General features: G+C 38.8%; 2 protein-coding genes across 2 annotated transcripts; both read right to left on the bottom strand.

Moving 5' to 3' along the window:
• Positions 1-686: 686 nt before the first annotated feature.
• On the bottom strand, positions 687-9,557 carry LOC119492552 (zinc-binding protein A33-like). The gene is made up of 2 exons (XM_037777067.1): positions 9,047-9,557; positions 687-810 (listed from the first exon to the last, which is right to left on the bottom strand). The coding sequence occupies exons 1-2, from the start codon at positions 9,534-9,536 to the stop codon at positions 719-721; spliced, it is 582 nt and encodes a 193-aa protein (XP_037632995.1). The 5' UTR covers positions 9,537-9,557; the 3' UTR covers positions 687-718.
• Positions 2,523-4,679, bottom strand: LOC119492546 (zinc-binding protein A33-like). The gene is given in 3 exon segments (XM_037777053.1): positions 2,523-3,568; positions 3,570-4,401; positions 4,511-4,679. Coding segments are annotated over 2 exon segments (1,383 nt in total). The 5' UTR covers positions 4,385-4,401; positions 4,511-4,679; the 3' UTR covers positions 2,523-3,000.
• Positions 9,558-20,502: the final 10,945 nt, after the last annotated feature.

A 20,502-nucleotide genomic window follows, 5' to 3' on the forward strand; every position in this document is an offset into this window, starting at 1 on the left:
GTTTTTAAAGAAATTTCAAAGATGTTATTTGCTAATTATTATCTATTTACCAGCAGACATGGAAATGAGGCATATCAATTAACTTTATATTCTTTTCCTGGAAATATATTAAATAAATTACCAGCTATTGGGAAATAGTGAAATATAATTATGAGATAATTTTTATAATTAAGTAATTTTTGAGGAATTTTGAGGTAAATATTGGGGTAATTTGGCAGTAATTCCAAAGGTTATTTGCTAATTATCACCTAATTACCATGAAATTTGTTACACTAAAGTCATGCCATCGATTCTCATAATTTGTGGATTATACAGTATGAAGTAGGACAATATGTTCCAATTCAGTTCCAGTCAGTAGTTGGAAATTAAGGAATATTAGTAAAGGAGATGCTTTCATCTGATAGTCTTCAGCCTCCCTGTCTCAGCCTGTGTCTCGAGCTTCTGCGTCACTTTTACACTGTGGTGTCAGTTATCTTTTAGTTCCAGTTTGTAGCTTTGTAGAATTTTAGTTGTGTCTAGAAGGTAACCCCCAAGTTGTGAAACCCTTGCGAGATAGTTAAGGTTAGGCCAAGGCTTATTTAAAGAGGCCGGGACACGGTCTTGAGCTATGGGGTATGACACATGTGCAGTGTATGAATGAATGAATGAATGAATGAATGAATGAATGAATGAAAGAAATGAATGAATGAATGAATGAATCATTTATTTTCATTTCTGCTCATTTGCATAATCCATCCCTCATGGGATTATTCAGACACATTAACAAACAACAAAACAAACAAACATTCCAGCATGTTAGACCACCATCATCTAACAGCACAATACACCAGCATCATCCAAACAGAAAATTAAACTTCAGCCAGACATAATCGCACACGTGAACCTCCCACAAATAATGCTCCAGGATACATCCCACAATGAAAACACAACACATAAACAGTCACAGATATACAATCACAGCCCCCTAAGCACAAGACACATACACACATGCAATCATGACAAAAAAAGGCATCAGAGTCGGAGGAATTTATCTATTGTATGTTGCTTTTCTTCTCCTGTCCCATGCTTTAGAACGAAATTCAGCAAATGCAAAAACATTATCAAAAAGATATTCAATTAAGACTCCAGTCTCCATACCTATCAAATCTAAACCAGGGACATGAACTTTTTCAAATAATATTTGTCGTAAATCATGATACAAAGAACAAAATAAAATAAAATAAAATGCATTTCATTCTCAACCCCATTTAGTTCACAATATTGGCACAGTCTTTCGTCTTCAGTTGCACCTCTGTATCTTCCTGTTTCAACGTGTAGTGGTAATATAGCACATCTTAACTGTGCACAAATTGACCTATGACTTTTAAGCAAATTATATTTAAGATATTTTTTCACATTTGTAATCTTTAAAAAAGTTCTCAGTTTTGGCTTTTGACGGATCTCTTCGACCAATGATTCAATGCATTTAGTCGGAACTTGATTTTTAAACTCCTCCACCTCCACAGCTGCTTTCAGAAAATAATGTTCTTCAAGCCTTGCTTAACACCAGAGGGCGTCAGAAACCATTCTGTTTGATATTCATTCACTTTCACACAAGCAACAGGTGCCCTATATAAAGAGTTAACGGCTTGATAGAATTTTCCATTAACCCCTATTTGGTAAAGTTTAAATTTTAGGAGATCATGATCAACAAAATCAAACAGTGTAACTGGAGCTGTAGTAATTCGTTGCTTTTGGCTCAATTTCGGCGAGTGCAGACCAGATTTTTACTGCATGTGTTGAACCCCAATGATATGACGCGATGATGACCCATGACATCTCCTTTTTTCACCCTCCTTGGGTTAGGCATTGACCTTGAACGGTTAAGGTCAGGAAAGGTCATCTGGCAGCGAGTCTCGTGAGAGTTTTCGCGACTCGGGGGCTTCTAGACACGACCGTCTTGTAAAAGCTGTTCTCTTAACTTTGTTAACATTTCACCACTAAAGCAGCCTTCACAGTTCATTATGATTGATCAGTTCTGTCGGTCCACCACTTTGGTCCAGACTAAAATATCTCAACAACTATTAAATGGATGGACATGAAATGTTCTAGAAACATTCATGTTCCCCTCAGGATGAATTATAATAACTATAATAACTGACTTTTCATCTAGCTCCATCATCAGGTCAACATTTCAATTTGTCCCGAGACATTGGTTTAAATACCTGCAGAAATAATTACATTCCCATCAGCCGTTGTAAATGGAGATGTTACTTTCACTTACTGGTGATTTGGAACCTTTTAAATTGTTTTTATTTTATTTTTGTTGGGATTTATTTGCGACAAATTAGTTTTTGTTTTCAGTGTAAGTTTCTATTCTCTATATTTTTGCATGTAGTTATTTCACTTATTCTCTGATCATTATATTTGTTTTCCCGTTCTTAAATCACCAACATTACATAGAGTCTGAACCTAAACTGATAAGTCCACCTTAAAACCGACATGTCCACCTTAAATAAAACGACTACTCCTCTGTGTTTTCATTCAGTCATCTTGTCTTCATGACATCAAATAGAAACTTGTACATATATTTTGGATAATATCATATGTCTAAATTGTACATATCGTGAACATTTCATGTAATTAAACATTGATTTTAATGTACTGAAGCAGCACATCTGGGGGGGAAGCAACGGGCATGCGCTCCGAACAGGCACTGCAGCAAGAATCAAGATGAACAATCTAAAATGAAACAGTATCGATAAAACAGAAATGGCTAAACAAACCAAACATAAAGATCAGAAACTAAATTAAATCATTTTACACATGAAAACGTTGACAATCGAAACAAAACAACTAAACAACAACAACAAGAAAACTATGAAAAAAACATTAAGTGAAACAAAAATGAACATCTCTTTGGAATAATGAGTCAGCAGGAGGACAGGTGCAGGTTAAGAGGTTAAATTCAGTGACTTTCCCATTAAGAAACAAACAACATGATGAATATAATCATCCTCTTTAACTGCTCTGTTCCACTGTCACACAGACCTTCAGTGGTAATATATTCAGTTTACCACCAGTGATAATGTATGGAAACAGCTTCTCAGTGAAAGTGTGTGTGAAGGTGTGTATGTGTGTGTTAGTATCAGGATCAGAGAACGACAGCTTTCCTCTGTTCCAGTCCAGATTCACTCTGATCCTCTGGAGCTTCTTCTGGACTCTGAGATCAGTGTGTGGAGCTGATGGTGATCGTACTGAGTATTTACCTTTAGAGAACCGTATTATCCATAATCCAGACTGCATGAGTCCCTTCCTCTGGACAGACTCTGCTGACACACCCAGTAACCAGACTTTACTGTCTCCAACCTCGACATCCCATCTGTGAGGCCCAGAGTTAAAGCCCTCAGAGCCCAGGACAGACAAGAGTTTATCAAACCTCTCTGGATTATCAGGAAGCTGCTGTTTCTCTCCTTCTCTCACACTGGTCAGATCTTCAGACAGGATGAGTTCTGGATGAGCAGTGTTTGGATCCAGAATCAGAGGAGTGAAGGAGACCATCTCCTTCATCTTGTTCCAGATGTTGAAGGTTGCCCAGGTGTTTGGCCTCGTCTATCAGAGCTCCTGAGAGCAGCTGTGGGTCCTCCAGCAGGGGGCGCTGCTGGACTCTTTCCACTGCAGCCTTGTAGTTGTGCAGGAATGAGACGTCTTCAGCTCTCAGCTCCTCCTCTGTGGCTCTGAATGTGTCTGAAAGAGCTGCTATCTCTCTGCTCAGAGCCTCCATCTTCTCCTTCATCATCTTACTCTTCTGCTGCTCTTCCTCCCTCAGTGCAGAGATCCTGGCCTGCTCTTCCTCTTCTAGAAACTGGTGAAGCTTCTTAAACTGCTCCTTAATCTTCCTCTCTGTTCGTCGAGCCTGGACCTTCATGTGTTCTGCTGTTTGATCAGACTTCACTTTAACTTGTTTAAAAACCTTTAACTTCTCCTTTAAGGGCTCCAGAGTTTCCTGAAGTTGCCTCTTGTGTTGTCGTGCAGCTTCATCGATGGGTCTGAATCTGTGGTTGGTGTGTTTTTCTGAATCTCTGCATACGACACACACTGGCTGCTGATGGTCCAGACAGAAGAGTTTGAGTTTCTCAGAGTGCAGACTGCAGAGAGCCTCTGAAGCTCTCTGATCTCTCTCCAGTAAGAAGGCCTCACACAGGTTCTTTAACACCCGGTTTAAAAGTGGTTTTGACATTGAAGACATTGTTTTACAAACTGGACACTCGCGTGTCTGCTTCTTTCTCCACCAGTTGTTCAGACAGTCTTTACAGAAGCTGTGGCTACATGACAGGAGAACAGGATCTCTAAAGACGTCATGACAGACCGGACAGCAGAGATCCTCCTCTGATCTGGAAGCCATTTTGTCTCTGAGTGAAGCTGAAAACACAGCAGACAGAAAGTACAGTCAGTCATGGCTCCCCTCCCTCCTCTACTAGCTTCACTGACATTTACTTTCACGTTGAGTCGTGTTTTTAGTCAAACTCACCTTCAGTGTGTGGAGCGTCAGCAGGTTGAAGCAGCAGTGTTGTAGTTTTCCACTTTTCTCTCCTGTAGATGAACTCACTCAGATGAAGTTGTTAGTTTGTTCTGAAGGTGAATCTGATCGTCTGGTTTTCAGTCTGTGTGACTCTCTTTAGTGAGGATGAATAACAAACTGTTTCCTGGTTTGTCTGGTTTATCAGGTTACTCTGGTGAGGTTGGAGCTTTGTCACACCTCCTCTGCTAAATGTTGTTGCTTCACATGTATCACATGATTTATTGCTGGATGTGTAAGCTGATATTGAGCAGCAGGCTGTTGCAACATGTTAATGTTCAATAGATGTTTGAATGTACAGACGTAGGCAACGTTGTTGGTAACGTTCCGTTAAAGAGAGAAAAACCCACAATGGTCACTGAAATAACTTGAAACTGACAAAAGTAATAATAAATAAAAATTTACTGAAAATGAACTAATGAAAATCAGCTATTGTTTTTGAATTGTGGTTCAACAGAATCATTTTAAAAAACAAACTGATGAAACTGGCCTAGACAAAAATGATGGTAGCCCTAGAAAAGATGTAAAATAATGTGACCATAGGGACATATTAAACTAAGGTGTGTCCTGTAATTAGCATCACAGGTGTCTTCAAACTTGTAATCAGTCAGTCTGCCTATTTAAAGGGTGAAAAGTAGTCACTGTGCTGTTTGGTGTCATGGTGTGTACCACACTGAACATGGACCACAGAAAGCTAAGGAGAGAGTTTTCTCAGGAGATCAGAAAGAACATTATAGACCTTCATGTTAAAGGTAAAGGCTATAAGACCATCTCCAAGCAGCTTGATGTTCCTGTGACTACAGCTGCACATATTATTCAGAAGTTTAAGGTCCATGGGACTGTAGCCTACCTCACTGGACGTGGCCGCAAGAGGAAAATTGATGACATATTGAAGAGACGGATAATACGAATGGTAACCAAAGAGCCCAGAACAACTTCCAAAGAGATTAGAGGTGAACTCCAAGGTCAAGGTACATCAGTGTCAGATCGCACCATCCATCACTGTTTGAGCCAAAGTGGACTTAATGGAAGACAACTGAGGAGGACACCAAATCATAAAAAAGCGAGACTGGAATTTTCCAAAATGCATATTGACAAGCCACAAAGCTTCTGGGAGAATGTCCTTTGGACAGATGAGACAAAACTGGAGCTTTTTGGCAAGTCACATCAGCTCTATGTTCACAGACGCAAAAATGAAGCATCCAAAGAAAAGAACACTGTACCTAATGTGAAACATGGAGGAGGCTCGGTTATGTTATGGGGCTGCTTTGCTGCATCTGGCACAGGGTGTCTTGAATCTGTGCAGGGTGCAATGAAATCTCAAGACTATCAAGGCATTCTGGAGCGAAATGTGCTGCCCAGTGTCAGAAAGCTTGGTCTCAGTCGCAGGTCATGGGTCCTCAAACAGGATAATGACCCAAAACACAGCTAAAAACACCAAAGAATGGCTAAGAACAAAACATTGGACTATTCTGAAGTGGCCTTCTATGAGCCTTGATCTAAATCCTATTGAACATCTGTGGAAGGACACAACATTACACAACATTTAAAAAGACCTCCAGACTGCAGTTTACCTGCTGAAATTAAAGATGTTACACTAAAGACGGTAACACTTCATTTTAAAGGCTAAATATGCTAAAATAGCATATAATGGTTAAAATAGGGCCCGTAGGCTTGAGAAGCGGCTGTGTGCTGCTCTTCATCAGAGGAGGAACACCAAAACTAATAGAAAACTCTTCTGATCAGATACAAATCTCACCATTGTGTGACTTATTGATTACACAAATGTAACCTGGAAGCTGATGTAATGATTCAAGGAGTTTTTAAAGAAATTTCAAATAAGTTATTTGCTAATTATCATCTATTTACCAGCAGACATGGAAATAAAGCATATCAATCAACTATGTATTCTTTTCCTCTCATATTATCTTTGGGGTCAATTTGACCCCGTTCAATGTTTAACGTCTCTAAATAAATGATTGACATCATTTTTTTTGCTTCATATTTAATGACTTTTCCTAATTTAATGGGGACAACTGGTTAAACATAAAATTAACATGATGATATGTTTTCAATGTCCTGTACACATGCTGTACGCATCGGTGTTCTTTGGGGTCAATTTGATCCCAGGCTGTTTTAGCTGTATAAAACATATAAGAAATATCAACATTTTACACACATTTGTTTTGGTTGTTTTGGATGATATTGAGGTCACTATAACATGCAATTTTATAATCTTCAGAAAGCTCTAGGGCCCTAACCTAACATAATCATAACTGTAGTAGCGCGAGAACCACTGATAGTTCACACGAAATGGGGGAGGGGAAACATCATTCTCGCGAGAACTTCGATATTTCCAACGCTGTGGGGGCGGCAAAATATAGTTCCCGGGAAGATATTGATAATTCACACAACATAAGGGTGGAGCAAACATATAAAAGCTTGCACAGCAGCCTACTAAACCATTTCTCTTGGTGCTCTGTGTGCTCTCTCTTTCTGCTCTCTCTCAACTGAAAATGACTTCTAAGGAAAGGTTTTCTGTCAATGAGGTGTTGTCACATCTCTTCGACCATGAAAGTGACATAGAGGAGAATGTGTCTGAGACAGAGGATGATGTTGAGGAGGACCCTGATTATGAGGCATCCTCCTCTGATGAGAATGAGACCCTCAGTGTTGACCCTCCTGTTGTCTCTCAACCACCAGCAAACACACAACCTTCCAAAAATGGAAAGTTATTATGGTTCATCTCCCCACTTGAACAACAGGGTAGACTTAGTGCTGCTAATGTCATCAACATGGTTCCAGGCCCCACCAGATACGCTGTCAGCCATGTCCAAGACATAAAATCAGCATTTGAGCTCTTCATAACACCATCAATCAAAAAGGATATACTTGAGATGACAAATTTAGAGGGGAGGCGCGTGTATGGGGACAGTTGGAAAGGCTTGGATGTGACCCACTCGCAAGCCTACATTGGGAGTGTACAAGTCAAAAGGCAAAGCAATAGCAAGCCTTTGGGCTGCTGACACTGGAAGGGCAATATTTCCAGCCACCATGTCTCTAAACACATTCCATGTTTTCTGCGGTGTCATACGCTTTGATGACAGAGAAACAAGGCAGGGTATAAGGAGGATGGGTGGGGGGTGGGGTTGTTTTATTTAAAGGGCTCGTTAGGTAGTCAACAAACAAACATAAAGTACCTGACACATAAACTTGGGTAACAATTTTAATTATAATCATTTTCTGGAGGTTTAAATTGCTGGGGTCAACTTGACCCCAAGGAAAAAAGATGTTAGTAAATTTGAAGGTAACAGGAGGGTTAAACTCTTCCACCTCCACGTTTGCTTTTAGAAAATAATGTTGTTCAAGTCACCTTGCTTAACACCAGAGGGCGTCGGAAACCATTCTGTTTGATATTCATTCACTTTCACACAAGCAACAGATGCCGTATATAAAGAGTTAACGGCTTGATAGAATTTTCCATTAACCCCTATTTGGTAAAGCTTAAATTTTAGGAGATCATGATCAACAAAATCAAACAGTGTAACTGGAGCTGTAGTAATTCGTTGCTTTGGCTCAATTTTGGCAAGTGCAGACCAGATTTTACTGCATGTGTTTAACCCCAATGATATGACGCGATGATGACGCGTGACATCTCCTTTTTCTCCCTCCTTGGGTTAGGCATTGACCTTGAATAACTAAGGTCAAGAAAGGTCATCTGGCAGCGAGTCTCATGAGAGTTTTCGTGACTCGGGGGCTTCTAGACACGACCGTCTTGTAAAAGCTGTTCTCTTAACTTTGTTAACATTTCACCACTAAAGCAGCCTTCACAGTTCATTATGATTGATCCGTTCTGTCGGTCCACCACTTTGATCCAGACTAAAATATCTCAACAACTATTAAATGGATGGACATGAAATGTTCTAGAAACATTCATGTTCCCCTCAGGATGAATTATAATAACTATAATAACTGACTTTTCATCTAGCTCCATCATCAGGTCAACATTTCAATTTGTCCCGAGACATTGGTTTAAATACCTGCAGAACTATCAGCCGTTGTAAATGGAGATGTTACTTTCACTTACTGGTGATTTGGAACCTTTTAAATTGTTTTTATTTTATTTTTGTCAGGATTTATTTGTGACAAATTAGTTTTTGTTTTCAGTGTAAGTTTCTATTCTTAACTTTTCGTATGTAGTCATTTCACTTATTCTCTGATCTTTAATTTGTTTTCCCGTTCTTAAATCACCAACATTACATAGAGTCTGAACCTAAACTGATAAGTCCACCTTAAAACTGACATGTCCACCTTAAATAGAACGACTACTACTCTGACTAAACTGTGTTTTCATTCAGGTGCAGGTCAAGAGGTTAAATTCAGTGACTTTCCCATTAAGAAAAAAACAACATGATGAATATAATCATCCTCTTTAACTGCTCTGTTCCACTGTCACACTGACCTTCAGTGGTAATATATTCAGTTTACCATAAGAGCTAATGTATGGAAACAGCTTCTCAGTGAAAGTGTGTGTGAAGGTGTGTATGTGTGTGTTAGTATCAGGATCAGAGAACGACAGCTTTCCTCTGTTCCAGTCCAGATTCACTCTGATCCTCTGGAGCTTCTTCTGGACTCTGAGCTCAGTGGGTGGAGCTGATGGTGACCATGATGAGTATTTACCTTCATCGAACCATATTCCCCATAATCCAGACTGTGTGAATCCCTTCCTCTGGACAGACTCTGGTGACACACCCAGTACCCAGAGTGTACTGTCTCCAACCTCGACATCCCAGCTGTGAGTCCCAGAGTTAAAGCCCTCAGAGCCCAGGACAGAGATGTGTTCATCAAACCTCTCGGGATTATCAGGAAGCAGCTGTCTCTCTACTCTCACACTGGTCAGATCTTCAGACAGGATGAGTGCTGAATTTGCAGTGTTTGGATCCAGAGTCAGAGGAGTGTAGGAGACCATCTCCTTCATCTTGTTCCAGATGTTGAAGGTCAGGTTGCCCAGGTGTTTGGCCTCGTCTATCAGAGCTCCTGAGAGCAGCTGTGGATCCTCCAGCAGGGGGCGCTGCTGGACTCTTTCCACTGCAGCCTTGTAGTTGTGCAGGAATGAGACGTCTTCAGCTCTCAGCTCCTCCTCTGTGGCTCTGACTGTGTCTGAAAGAGTTGTGCATAGTTCCATTCTGGCAAGGAAAATCTGGCATGACCAATTTCAAAGGGGTCCCTTGACATCTGACCTCAAGATGTGTGAATGAAAATGGGTTCTATGGGTCCCCACGAGTCTCCCCTTTACAGACATGCCCACTTTATGATAATCACATGCAGTTTTGGACAAAAAACTTGCAGTGTTTTGCATGTGATACAAATGTGTTATTTTGTATTTGAGTATTTCTGCATACACAGTTCCCTAAACAGTCATGGAATTGCATAAATCGGGTCAACGTATATTCATACAACGCTTCGTATGATATCTTACAAAAAGTTCAAATTTTTTCGTGCGTTTCCCTCAAATGTTCAGCGCCAATTTCCGCTCCAGTCTTTTCAAAATAAACTTCTGTCTTCACAGGAAACAACTTGGTTAGGTTTAGGCATCAAAACCACTTAGTTACTACTAAAGTTAAGGAAAAGATCGTGGTTAAGTTACGCCACACCAGAAGTGGTGTAACTTAAGTACTTAGTAAGGTTAGGGAAAAGATCGTGGTTTGGGTTAAAATAACACTGGAAGTGCTGTAACTTAAGTACAGAAGTTACGTGAGAAATAAATCAATATCGACTTCTGATTTCACACGGGACACGAACACCGGTCTCTTGGGCGAAAGTCTGGTGTTTTTTGACCCACCAATCCACCCCGATCAACTCCCTATGTGGCGTTTGCCTCTCTTTATACTTCCTTGTTTATAATTATGTGGATTCCATACGAATTGATTTTGTGAGGTATATACGAATTACAGTGCATTTACTTTTCGTGTGTATAGCTACAAACACTGTATGAGAATGACTGCAAGCTGAGACTCTTGTGGATTCAATGACCCCAATTGTATTAATGTGTGAGTATGTTAGTCCCGTTAGGAGCCATTTCATATAGTGAGACCATTTTTAGAATCTTTTTAAAAATAAGTAATTAATTAATTCAAAGCACTTTTCAACACAAGTCAGCATTCACCCATTCACATGCACATTCATACATTGGTGACAGAGGCCTCCATATAAGGTGCCACCTGTTCCTGAGTAGCGATAAACATTCACACACACACTTGAAGCAATTTGGGGTTCAGTATCTTGCCCAAGGACACTTCGACATGCAGACTGCCAGTCCAGTCGCACAGCAGTTTGTGAAAGACTCACGAAATTGAATGAATTGATTCGTGTACATAGACACGAATTTCACATTTTTTTCGTGATGGTCAGCACAAAATCAGTTTGTATGTAATCCACGTAACTTTAATCAGGAAGTATACAGAGCGGTGAACGCCGCGTAGGGACGAGGTCAGGGTTGGTGGGGCAGACAGCACAGGACTTTTGCCCAGGAGACCGGTGTTCATGTTCCGTGTGAAACCACAAGTCAAAGTTGATTAATTTGTCACGTAACTTCCGTACATAAGTTACAGAACTTCAGGTGTTACTTTAACCCAAACCGCAGTCTTTTCCTAAACCTAACTAAGTAGTTTGTTGGCTAAGCCTAACCAAGTCGGTCTTTTCCTAGGCTAACTAAGTAGTTTATTATATATTATATATTTTGAATTAGACTGGAGTGGAAATTGACAGCATCATGTGTTGCTGGACATTTGTAGGAAAACACACGAAAAATATGTGAAAGTCATGCTGAGCGTCAGGAAAAAAAGGGGAAATTTGTGTCTATGTACACGAATCAAATAGATAAAATTTAGTGACTATTTCACAAACTGCCGTGAGACTGTGTTGCGACTGCAGGGGCCTGGGATCGAACCATCTACCTTCCGAATAGTGGACGACCGCTCTACCTCCAGAGGTATGTAATAGCCTTATTTTGCTTAGTATTGGTACCCGCAAAATTGCATGTGGCCTAAGCCTGGCCCACCCCCCCATTTGAAATGGTCTAGAAGCGCCACTGATTCAGCTGCTTGATAAAACTGTCCCTTATCTTTCATTGAGTCATAGACATTTATTCTGATGAATCCCAACCCTTATGATTCAGTTCCTGTTACTCACACTGGTCATTTCACCCCATGTCTCGCTACCTTCACTCCTTTCTTTTCATTTTATGTAAGCCTCCCTTGTGCTCAGTCTCATATCTCTCTCACACATTTTGTTTTCTAAACATGTAAAGTTTAGTAGGTAAAATCCCCATCTGACTGGTCAGTTTCACACTCATATGAACATTTACTTTTGACTGTGTGGTTTTTGGCTCGTGGCCTTTGGGGCTTCCTCATAGTCACGGGGTGATGTAGCTGGATTTCACTTCTCTGTTTCTCATCTCTGTGGTATCATGGAACCTTTCTAAATGTCATTTAAGATATGTGTGTGCACTCCGGCCCAAACCCACACACTTTTATTTGGACTTTGCCTTTAGGTCTTTCTCTGTCAGGGTTAAGTGGTATTTCCTTTTATACCATTCTTAAATTATTTGTTTTTCCCCGTCAGCTTTCACATGGAAGTCACTCAGGGTTGCCAACCGTTGTGTAAAATAAGGAATCATCCCGTAATTGGAAACTAAAAGACTGGTTCCGTATTGAACTGATAAGGGATGTACTTTGTTCTGTATTTTTGAGAATTATGCAGTGCAAATCTTTGGGAGAGAAATATTCAACTCAGTCTCACGGCAGTTTGTGAATAGTCACGAAATCTAATCTATTTGATTCATAAACATAGACACTAATTTCCCTTTTCTTTCGTGACGCTCAGCACGACTTTCAACAACGTATTTTTAGTGCGTTTTCCTATGAATTTCCAGCAACAAGTGACGCATGTGTCAATTTCAAAATAAAAGTACTGAGGTTTAGGAAAAGATTGACTTAGTTATAGGTTTAGGCGAAAAAACTACTTATTTAGCTTTAGGAAAAGAACGCGGTTTGGGTTCAAATAACTCCAGAAGTACTGCTGCTTAAGTACAGAATCAACTTTGATAAATCAACTTTGACTTGTGGTTTCACACGAAAAACGAATACCGGTCTCCTGGGAGAAAGTCCTGTGTTTTTTTATACACCCATCCACCCCGACCTCCTCCGTATGCGGCGTTCGTCGCTCTCTACTTCCCGTTTCAGGATTACGTGGATTACATACAAATTGATTTTGTGATTTCATTCAATTTCGTGACTACTTCACAAACTGCTGTACGACTGGGCTGAAGGTACACGTGACATGCCAAAAGTAAGAACGGCGTTCTTATTGCATGCTAAATGCCTTGCGAATTATTGTGTCGTGGCCTTTTCATATTCAACCGGGCTGCATAAACACACACCTGACTTTTCATTCGCACCTGAGCAGTGATTTTACATGTGTCCCCTGGGAATATTCAGCCCATTCTCATTCCCAGGGCGTCAAATACTGACACTTTTTCACGGCCGTCGGTGGTCAATACTGACGCACATGGCATCCTTTAGCTTTGGTATGAAACACACCAACTTTCCATTAACTACAATGTAAACCCATCCGCGTCTATATTAAACGCTCAGGGAAAGTGCTGTGTTGACGTAGTTTAGAGAGCGAAAGAGACACACCAGGCGGGAGCGAGGTGAGGTGGATGGGTCCCACATATACAAAGCTTTCATCTAGGAGACCGCTGTTCATGTCCCATTTGTTAATTTCACTTTCATGTTACAATCAGCTGTTCGTTGTGTACCGTGTCCACAACGTTCAGTCACATTTTTGCTGAACAAACGTAGTAGTTTTAATCCCAACCATGTAGTTTTTTCCTAAACCTAACTATAGTTGTTTTGTTGCCTGAACCTAAGCACGTGTTTTTAATTCACAACATTAAGTGTGTGTTTACTGGGACCAAAAATTGGCGCCGAGGGGTCTGACAAAGCGTCAGTATGTGACGAGTTGGGATGAGAACGCGTTGAAATATTACACAATCCAGACATCTCCTTCTCTCACACACACAGGCTCCTGGTTTTCCCTCCTTCTCCACCTGAACAGGGAATTTACCTGCGTTATCTCGTTTTGGCAGTTGCTAATCTGATCGGACTGCAGAGTGAAAACAAGTGGAGCTGCCAGCTCCTGTCGCCTCTCTCTGACTTCTTATTGGAAGGACAAGATGGCTGACATAAATTTTGGATATTGCCATAAGAAATGTGGAAAAGTTGATTTGGAAAGCAGCTTTATAAGTGGTGTGGACTTTTTGCATGCTGATGGCTTTATCTACCTGATATCATGTAAGTAGCCATCAAGTGTAGGCCTATAGAGAGGCGAAGTCCCTCGCCTTCCGGTGGACCACCGGGGACCTTATTACGGAAGCAATTTGTACATAAGAGACAAATCTTTTTTGATACTGTCGCAGTAAACTCATGCTTAATGTTGTGAATTAATCAATAACACTTGCTTAGGTTCAGGCAACAAAACCACTTAGTTAGGTTTAGGAAAAAACAACATAGTTGGGCTTTTTTTTGCTATGTTTGTACAGTGAAAATGACACTGAATGTTGTGAACACGGGACACGAACAGCGGTGTCCTGGATGAAAGCCTTGTGTTTGTTAGACCCACCGACCTCCCCTCCTGCCCGCCCTGTGTGTCTCTTTCGCTCTTTAAAGACATTACCTCAGCACTTTCCCTAAGCGTGTACTGTTACCGTGGATGGGTTTACATTGTAGTTAATGGAGAGCCCGCTGCGTCTCATACTGACGCTAAAGGGTGCCTTGTGCGTCATTATTGAACGCCAACGGCCTTTACAGAACATGGGTCTTACTTGTTCTTTCGCTTCCCGGCTGATAAAAAGACGAGGAGTCAGAAAAGAAAAAAAAGCATCAAAATAGAGCTTGTTTATCAACAAAATTCCCGGGGGAGGATCCCCCGGACCCTCCTACACAGGTCTAGGCTAAGCCCCAATGTTTATATTTACTTGTATCATCTATTGAGTATTAAACATATGTATGGTTGTATGGGTATTGAAACAAATATGTAAGTAAGTACGGGTGCCCTTTTTTTCACTTGAGCACCCGCCCCATAAACTAAATGATTCTACGCAAACTGAGACTTTCTTGACTTGCAAAATTCTCTTTTTGATTGACAAACATAATATGTGTGATTCATGGCTCAATTCTCTCACCACTGACTACCGTGCATATTTTTTTCCAAATTAAGGTCCCATGGGGGACGCCGGAAGGGGAGGGACTTTCGCCTATATATTTAAGACCAAATTTACATGCATGGTTCTTGTTTTAAAACGAGTCAGCTGAGAACATTAAAACGTCAGCCGGAGACAACGTTTTCAACCAACTGCTCCATGGCCTGTTCCTGAAACCTAAACCACAACTCATCCTTTGTAAATGTTTCTTATATAACACTGTGTGACTGGGGAAAGTCCTTTGCTTCTGTTCATCTGACTTGAGCAGGTGTGACCAACCAGGTGAGGAAAACAAAGCAAAGCTGGAAACTCCTACTTCCTCTTTGAAGTACAAACAATACAGTGACAATATTTCCTTTATGAAGTGACCTCATCTAACTAGCTTTACAAGGTCTGTCACCTTTAATTGTTTATGTAAGCACACACACTCACACAGTAGCAGTGGTGGAAAGTAACTAAATACAAATTAAGTACACTTTGGAGGTAGTTGTACTTTACTTGAGTATTTCCATTTTATGCTACTTTATACCTCTACTCCACTAGAAGGAAATGTTGTACTTTTTTACTTCACAAAATTCATTTTAAAGCTTTATTTACTAGTTACTTTGCAGATTCAGATTATATTTCATATACAAAAAAGAGGTCTGTCAATTGATTAAAATATTGAATTGCATGATTGTCCATTGTTAATCGCGATCAATCAAATCGCAAATTAATCGCACATTTTTTATCTGTTCAAAATGTACCTTAAAGGGATTTATTTAATACTCTTATCAACATGGGAGTGGGCAAATATGCTGCTTTATGCAAATTTATGAATATATTTATTATTGGAAATCAATTAAAAACACAAAACAATGACAAATATTGTCCAGAAACCCTCACAGGTATTGCATTTAGCATAAAAATATGCTCAAATCATAACATGGCAAACTCAAGCTCAACAGGCAACAACAGCTGTCAGTGTGTCAGTGTGCTGACTTGACTATGACTTGCCCAGAACTGCATGTGATTATCATAAAGTGGCAATGTCTGTAAAGGGGAGACTTGTGGGTACCCATAGAACCCATTTACATTCACATATCTTGAGGTCAGAGGTCAAGGGACCACTTTGAAAATGGCCATGCCAGTTATTCCACGCCGAAATTTAGTATGGAGCGTTATTTAGCCTCCTTCACGACAAGCTAGTATGACATGGTTGGTACCAATGGATTCCTTATGTTTTCAAGTTTCATAGTTTCTAGCTTTAGAACTGAGCTCGCTACAACCTAAAAATCGCAAGTTGCGTTAATGTGTTAAAGAAATTAGTGGCGTTAAAACAAATTTGCATCAACGCCTTATTATCGCGTTAACTTTGACAGCCCTAAACAATATGTATAATTAACAACAAATTCTGATGTATTAATATCGGTTACTACTACTCGGCAGAATATAAAGTTATTATAAAATTACCTCCACCCTTACCTGCAACATAAATGCATCAATAATTATAATCCAATAATATAATATACTGTACATTCTGATATTAGTCATTCTGCATAATGAATACTTTAGTTTTGGTATTTTAAAGGAAAAGTGTGTAACATTTAGGGGATCTATTATCAGAAATGGAACATAATATTCATAACTATGTTTTCATTAGTGTATAATCACCTGCAACTAAGGATCGTTGTGTTTTCGTTAGCGTATAATGAGCCGTTTATATCTGGGAGCGGGTCCTCTTCACAGAGTCCACTATGTTGCTCCACCATGTTTCTACAGTATCCCAGAATGGACAAACCAATCACTGGCTCTCGAGAGAGTCTTTCAGGTTTTTACATTACCTGAAGGCCACCGTAGTTCTCCAACACACTTGTGAAATTGCGGTTATGTGAGCCACAGAGTGCAAAACCATGGTACCACCAGCCACGGTCTGACTTCCATTGCTCCTAAAGTCGTGTTATTATGGTGAGGATGACCTCTGAGCGAGGCAAACGGTGTTACCGCGGTTTTGCACTCGGCGGCTCACGTTACCGCAGTCTTGTAAAGGGAGGAGTGAGCATAGGGGTACTCAGTTGGTTGCAATCTGCAACCACAGTACTATGTTACAAAATCCACTGTGCTTTTAAGTATATTTTGATGCTAATACTTTTGTACTTTTACTTTACTTAACTTTTGAATGCAGGACTTTTACTTGTAACTGAGTATTTCTGCACTGTCGTATTGCTACTTTAACTTTTAATCTGTGTACTTCTTCCTCCAGTACACACTGTACAAATGTACGATGACGCTCACACTTAATTTCCTTTCATGTATGTAAACATATTACTCTGCTGAAAATGTACTTAAGCTTGCAAAACAAATAGACACACACACACACACACACAGTTACAATATGGCTTTGTCTTGGGTTTTTCCAGATTCACCTTATCTTTTATCTGTGTGTGTGTGTGTGTGTGTGTTCTTATCTCTACTTTGTGAGTTATCTTTGTGTTACATCATCCTTTAAATGAGCAGAAAATCCCCATACTATATGCTCAAGGCAACTTAATTAAAATATATATCCACTGTAGATGTGTATCACTGGATAGCTGCCTGACATGCAGCAACTTTTACCACTTCATTCCTTTCTGCTGACATAAAAAACACACAAACGTGCAAGTTTTAAATTGCACACATTCTAATCACAAATATGTACTCATGAGTGAAAGTTGTAGACTAGTATTTCCAAACCTATGTGGCTTGTAACCCTTTAAAACAAAGATACTACTTGACACTGGTTGATATGTCCACTAATTGCGGCCTAGTTTATCCAAAAGGTGATTTTCCCCTGTTTTATCTGAATCATTTTATCAGTAATTTGCAAGCAAAAAACGCATCAAAACAAAGCCTGAAAAAATAAACAATGTGTATAGAAGACATTTTTCTCTTTTTTCTCTGTTTCCTGTTAGTCATCTCAGGATTTTGCATTTTTATGAGTCCAGATGTTATTTTTTTTTCGTCTTATTAATGCCTCCTGGAATAATGGGTAAAAAGGATAAATGTTTACTTTGAATAATTAGAAGAATAATTAATTAAAAATAAAGTGAAATCATGCATGGTAATGGATTAAATTATTGTGTACAGGTGTATGTAGACGAGTGGATCTTCACTATATTAATGATACATCTTTATTTTTATATTTTTTATACTTTTCTTCTACTCTATTACAGTTTGAAAAATATAATACTTTTTAAAAATACAGTTTTGATAATTGTGTAAAATATATTATAAATATAAATACAAACATTTGCATTTAAAATTGTACTGGAAATTGTACTTCAATTCAATAACACTGCAATGTACAATTAAGTATATTAGGGTTACAATCAGTTTTAACCCACTGACTATAGACAATGAATAGAAATGCTGCTGCTAATTAAATATATCATCAAGTTGCTTACATAATGTCTCTATAGCCAGCGGTGGAATGTAAGTTAATTTACCCAAATACTTACATACAAATTTGAGGTACTTGTACTTTACTTGAGTCTTTTCTTTTCATGCCATTTTCTATTTCTACTCCACAACATTTCAGAGGGATATACTACTTTTTACTTCACAGCAAGTATTTTTGATAGCTTTAATGATAGTTAATTGGGCATTTCTCACTATTTTCTGAATATTTTACCACCCAAACAGTCAATCGATTAATGGAGAAAATAATCAGCATATTAATCCATAGCCTAATGGAAATGATGTTTTACTGTTCTCTTTTATCTTTATTGATCTGTCTTGTTTCTTCTCTGTCTTAACTCTTTCCTTTTAATCAATGTGCTGTAATGTATTGTTCTTTTTAGGGTGCTTATTGTCATCGGGCCGGGGACTACAGCTGGATATTAGCCATGTTGGCTAAAGCTGCCCTTTTTACTGTTATTGCTACAGTCAATTAATTGGGATTGTCCACGATATAATAAACTAATAAACTAAAACTAAACTAAACTAAACTAAATATTCCTTAGTTGCAGTCCGATACAAAATAGTTCAACATGAGCTCCACTTCAACCAACTACAACAGTAAAATATATTAATGCATCAGAAATAATAATCTAATCTATAGCCTGGATATAGCCTAATTATAGCCTATATCATTTTCTATTTAATCTTTAAATCATTTTCTGTATACTTGTCAGTATAAGACAAGTATAGTTAGACTCTCTTATTTTAAGTTTAAAAGAAGTATAGCACACTTGAATAAACTTCTTTTTGGTAAGGGATAGTACTGTATAACAGTCACAAGGAACATTTTTCTGCATTGAGTACTTTTATTTTTAATACTTTAAGTAACCCTGATTATACTTTACTTTCAAGTAGTATTATTACTTTTACCTTCCTCCACCACTTCTGTTTATAAGTTGGTCTCGGTGCAACACAGAACATACATTCCAAAGATATGAGTCATCTAATCAACAGGGGAAAAAAGACAAGTCTATTTATACTTAATTTAAAAAAACTTGAGTAATCCTATCTAAGTACATATCACTTGTTATTTAACATACAACAAACACAAGGTTCACAGCCCATTGCACAGTATAAGTATTACAACACACCAGAGTTTATTTCATCAAGATACTCAGGAAAAGTGAAAACACCGATGATGCAACATCGTAAAGCAACCTGGAGAGGAAAATAGAAACAGAAACACGGTGACTAATGTTGTTGTTGTTAGAGATAAGTTCTGGGGAGTGAGCATGGTAAACCCCGCAGAGAGAAAAAAAAGAGGAAGAAAGTGAATGAGAGGAAGAAAAGGAGAGAGAGGAAGTTTATACCGGAAGATTTCGTCACTGAAAGAATTTCCACGAAGCAGCACAAACACCCGCAGGCATCCAGCTTCCCTTTTACGGAAACAGAAACCAAACATGCTGGAAATGAAACATGACTTCATGCAGATGCAGTAAAATATTCCTAATGAGAAATAAGACTGTTTGTCTTTTACATAGGGTCTTTACCAAACATCCTGCTTTACAACTTCTGTAGGCTGTGGCACAAAAGAGACTCATATTTTTATGGGCCAACATAATAATTTGACTAGAACAAAATCATGTGACAAATGCAGGCTATTGTTCAAAAAATATTGGATGGAAAAAAGATACTTACAACAACGTTTAACACCATTATTTAACTCAAGCTTATCCTCCTCTGGTGGGTAAACAATCACCTTTAATCAAAGTCTAGTAGCCATCACACACACTGTGTTAGATAAGATAACACCCGGCTTATTGGCAAATGGTACGTTATAAAACGACCCATTATTAGTTTGTTATCAAGTAATTAATGAAGAAAAATAACAGATGTTGGTCGCAACACTGGACAATATACAGTATATATATATATATATATTTAAAATGTGTATCATATTATGCCCACATGTATTTTGAGAAAACTTTAGAGATTATGTTTTGTATACCCCAAATACATGAAATCAGTGGTGGAATGTATGAACTAAGTACATTTACTGTATGTACAGGTACTTATACTTTACTAGAGTATTTCCATTTTATGTTCTACTTCTACTTCTACTCCACTACTTTTTGGAATCCAATATTGTACTTTTAACTCCATTACATGTATTTGACAACATTAGTTACTTTACAGATGCAGATGATGATTACAAAATATAAATCAACTAATTAATTATGAGATATTATTATGGATTAGTCTA

Source organism: Sebastes umbrosus, chromosome 1 (assembly GCF_015220745.1).
Source record: "Sebastes umbrosus isolate fSebUmb1 chromosome 1, fSebUmb1.pri, whole genome shotgun sequence".
NCBI lineage: Eukaryota > Metazoa > Chordata > Actinopteri > Perciformes > Sebastidae > Sebastes > Sebastes umbrosus.